Source organism: Helobdella robusta (assembly GCF_000326865.2).
Source record: "Helobdella robusta unplaced genomic scaffold HELROscaffold_44, whole genome shotgun sequence".
NCBI classification, from domain to species: Eukaryota; Metazoa; Annelida; class Clitellata; order Rhynchobdellida; family Glossiphoniidae; genus Helobdella; species Helobdella robusta.
Window position 1 is genome coordinate 939,357 of NW_008705063.1, and position 3,023 is coordinate 942,379.

The 3,023-nt window shown below is 39.6% G+C and overlaps 2 protein-coding genes across 2 annotated transcripts in view; both read right to left on the reverse strand.

Moving 5' to 3' along the window:
* Nucleotides 1–1,596, reverse strand: part of HELRODRAFT_193187 (hypothetical protein) — a gene marked incomplete at its 5' end in the record, with an annotated part of 6,117 nt that extends 4,521 nt beyond the window's left edge. Inside the window, 4 exons of the mRNA XM_009025947.1 lie at nucleotides 396–467; nucleotides 880–1,022; nucleotides 1,302–1,452; nucleotides 1,540–1,596. Coding sequence (XP_009024195.1) covers nucleotides 396–467; nucleotides 880–1,022; nucleotides 1,302–1,452; nucleotides 1,540–1,596 — 423 coding nt within the window. The remainder of the gene's footprint in view (nucleotides 1–395; nucleotides 468–879; nucleotides 1,023–1,301; nucleotides 1,453–1,539) is intronic.
* A 409-nt stretch (nucleotides 1,597–2,005) lies between these two features.
* Nucleotides 2,006–3,023, reverse strand: part of HELRODRAFT_177798 (hypothetical protein) — a gene marked incomplete at both ends in the record, with an annotated part of 2,021 nt that continues 1,003 nt past the window's right edge. The window contains 3 exons of the mRNA XM_009025948.1: nucleotides 2,006–2,116; nucleotides 2,383–2,466; nucleotides 2,732–2,827. Coding sequence (XP_009024196.1) covers nucleotides 2,006–2,116; nucleotides 2,383–2,466; nucleotides 2,732–2,827 — 291 coding nt within the window. The remainder of the gene's footprint in view (nucleotides 2,117–2,382; nucleotides 2,467–2,731; nucleotides 2,828–3,023) is intronic.

The window sequence follows — 3,023 nt, forward strand, 5'->3', positions numbered from 1 at the left end:
GATGATGATGGTGGTGGTGGTGATGATGATGATGATGGTGGTGGTGATGATGATGATGATGATGATGTGTAAGATTTTTGATTGTGAAGATGACGATTACAAGCTGATGATTATGATTGTGATGACGATGATGGTGGTGACGATGGTGACGAATGTAGTGACAATCATGATACTTCCATTCAACGAGAAGAATGAAAAGTATTTGTAAGGTGCATTCATGAATGAAATTTTCAACAAAAAATCATTCAACCAATCTGCCAATAGCGTACAAACGCATACACACACATACACGGACATACAAATAAATACACACAAAGGCACACACATACACATACTAACACACACGCCCAAGCACGCACACACACACACACACACACACACACGTACTAACGAACCTCAGTAACACGAAACTGTTTAAGATTGTTTTGATGTTTCTTGATGCACCCGTCAATCTGCGTTTTCATCTTCTACTTGTTTGTTCGTTCGTTCATTCGTTCGTTCGTTCGTTTTTTCGTTCGTTCGTTCGATTGTTTGTTCGTTTGTTTGTTTATTTGTTTGTTCGTTTGTTTGTCCGGTCAATTTCGAAATAATATTGTGTTGCAGTAATGTAACTAACAGCATCGATATGAGACGAAATTGTATTCAATTAATTAATTGAAGGGTGTGGAGCACTTTAAATAAAAAACAAAAAAACAACATACACAGGGCAGACAAGATCGCAGAAATGCCATGAAGAAACTACACCGCACACCCCAAATCCTGATCACCCAAACATAAACATCACGCGATCACATCCACACAACATAAACATCACGTGATCGGACCCACACACAACATAAACATCACGTGATCAGCATCAATCAGTCGGAGAAAACTAACAGCAGCTTCATCGTTAACATCCTTCATCTCCCTCTTCACGATGTTGATTTCTTTCAGCAAGACGGCCATCTTACCCTCCAGCTGCTTCAACTCTAATGATTCCTTCTCTGAGAGTAATGATGTCAATGACGGTGGTGGTGCTGCTGCTCGTGGTGGTGGTAGTGATGGTGGTGGTGCTGCTGCGGCTGGTGGTAGTGGTGGTGCTGGTGGTGGTGGCAGCGATGATAACAACAATGATGAGGTTAAAAATATAATTAACGTGATCATGTTGTATGGATTGCTACACGGGTAGATGATGAAGATTTCATTTCTTTTATTTGCAAACAAACCCACCGCCACAACACAAAAACCCACCGCCACAATCACACAAACACACTGACTAACAAACCCAAACCACAACAACAACAACAACAACAACTGACCTGAATCCGTGACCTTTTTAACCCTGACCTTATTTTTGCACTGGATGAGGGCAGCGGCGTTCTGCATGCCCTTCAATTCCCGCTCGCCCTGGCTGACCTCCGCATTCAACTTGTTGCCTCTCATTTTTAACTCCTCCTTCTCCTGAATAGACTGACGGTGGATGTGGTGAAGTAGAAGGAATGTTCTTTCAAATTTTCAAAGTTGACGTCATCGTCGTCGTCACCACCCTTTACTCACTCTCATGATGTAGTGAATGGTTGAGCTGCCCTCAACATCTTCATTGGAGGACTTCATGAATGTCGTCAGTACCTCGTACCTGATGACGATGACGACCGTGAAGATGGTCTCAATAATAATCATATCACGATGACGACGATGATGAAGATGGTCCCAATGATAATCATTATCACGATGATGACGATGACAACCGTGAAGATGGTCCCAATGATAATCATATCACGATGATGACGACGATGATGATGACGAATATGATGAAGATAATGATGATGTTGAACCGGATGATGGTGATAAAAATATCAATTAAAATCACCAAAACTGATGACACTGATGACCAGAACTCTCTAAATGATATAGATAAAGATACACCGCTTTCACAACAGATTGATAGCCGAATTTTTTAAACATAATAAGCTGGAAAATTTTATTGCCTACAAGTTATTGTGTTAAAAGTTGATTGGACTTCTTAGTATTTAAATGAGAAAATGTCTATCGGATACTTTTTGATGAGTTGCTGGGATTTGAATCTCTTGTCTGATATCTCGAGCTTCAGCTCGTGGTGTTTCGTCTTCACAATCTTCGTATCAACATCATCATTTTGGTCATTATCATTAATGCCATTTAAGATATACAAGATATATATATATATAGTGTTTTCATTGTATTAGTCTCTATTACTATTTATTTTATCACATTTTATGATTATGAAGTGTTATATAGTCGAGGTTATGGGTTTGTCGTCGTCATCATCATCACCACTATCATGACCGTCATCATCATCATAATCATCATCATCATAATCATCATCATCACCACTATCATGACCATCATCATCATCGCCACCTGGATCTGACTGTTGATCTGACTCTTGTTCGCCTCAATCTCGAGCATTTTAGCCTTCATCTCGAAATCCAAATTCTCCTTTATCTAGTTTATAAAAAAAAATCAATTCATCCTCATCATCATCCTCATCATCACAATCATCATCATTTGCATCGTCATCGTCATTCATCATCATCATCATCGAAACGAAATGAAATGAACTTTTATTTGCTTCCTAAAAATAACAATTAAGAAGGCAGGATGACTGTGATCGAGCTCATAATGAGCTCATCATCACCATCATCATCATCATCATCACCATCATCATCAACATCATCATCATCATCATCAACATCATCATCATCATAACCTTATCGAAGGCCATTACCCCGCCCGCTTCCTTCTTAAGCACAGATCTCAAACGCTCTATGGTCAACTGTAACATAGACCTGGCTATGAACTGCTCCTGATAACGATGATGACGATGATGATGAGGTGATGATGATGACATTATGGTGGTGATGATGATGTTGTTGATGTTGTGGTGATGATGATGATAATGATTTAGTGGTGATGATGACATGACGATGCAGCAGTGATGGTGTGACTCTGATGTGATACGGTGATGATGATGATGATTATGAAATGAGGATGATGATGAC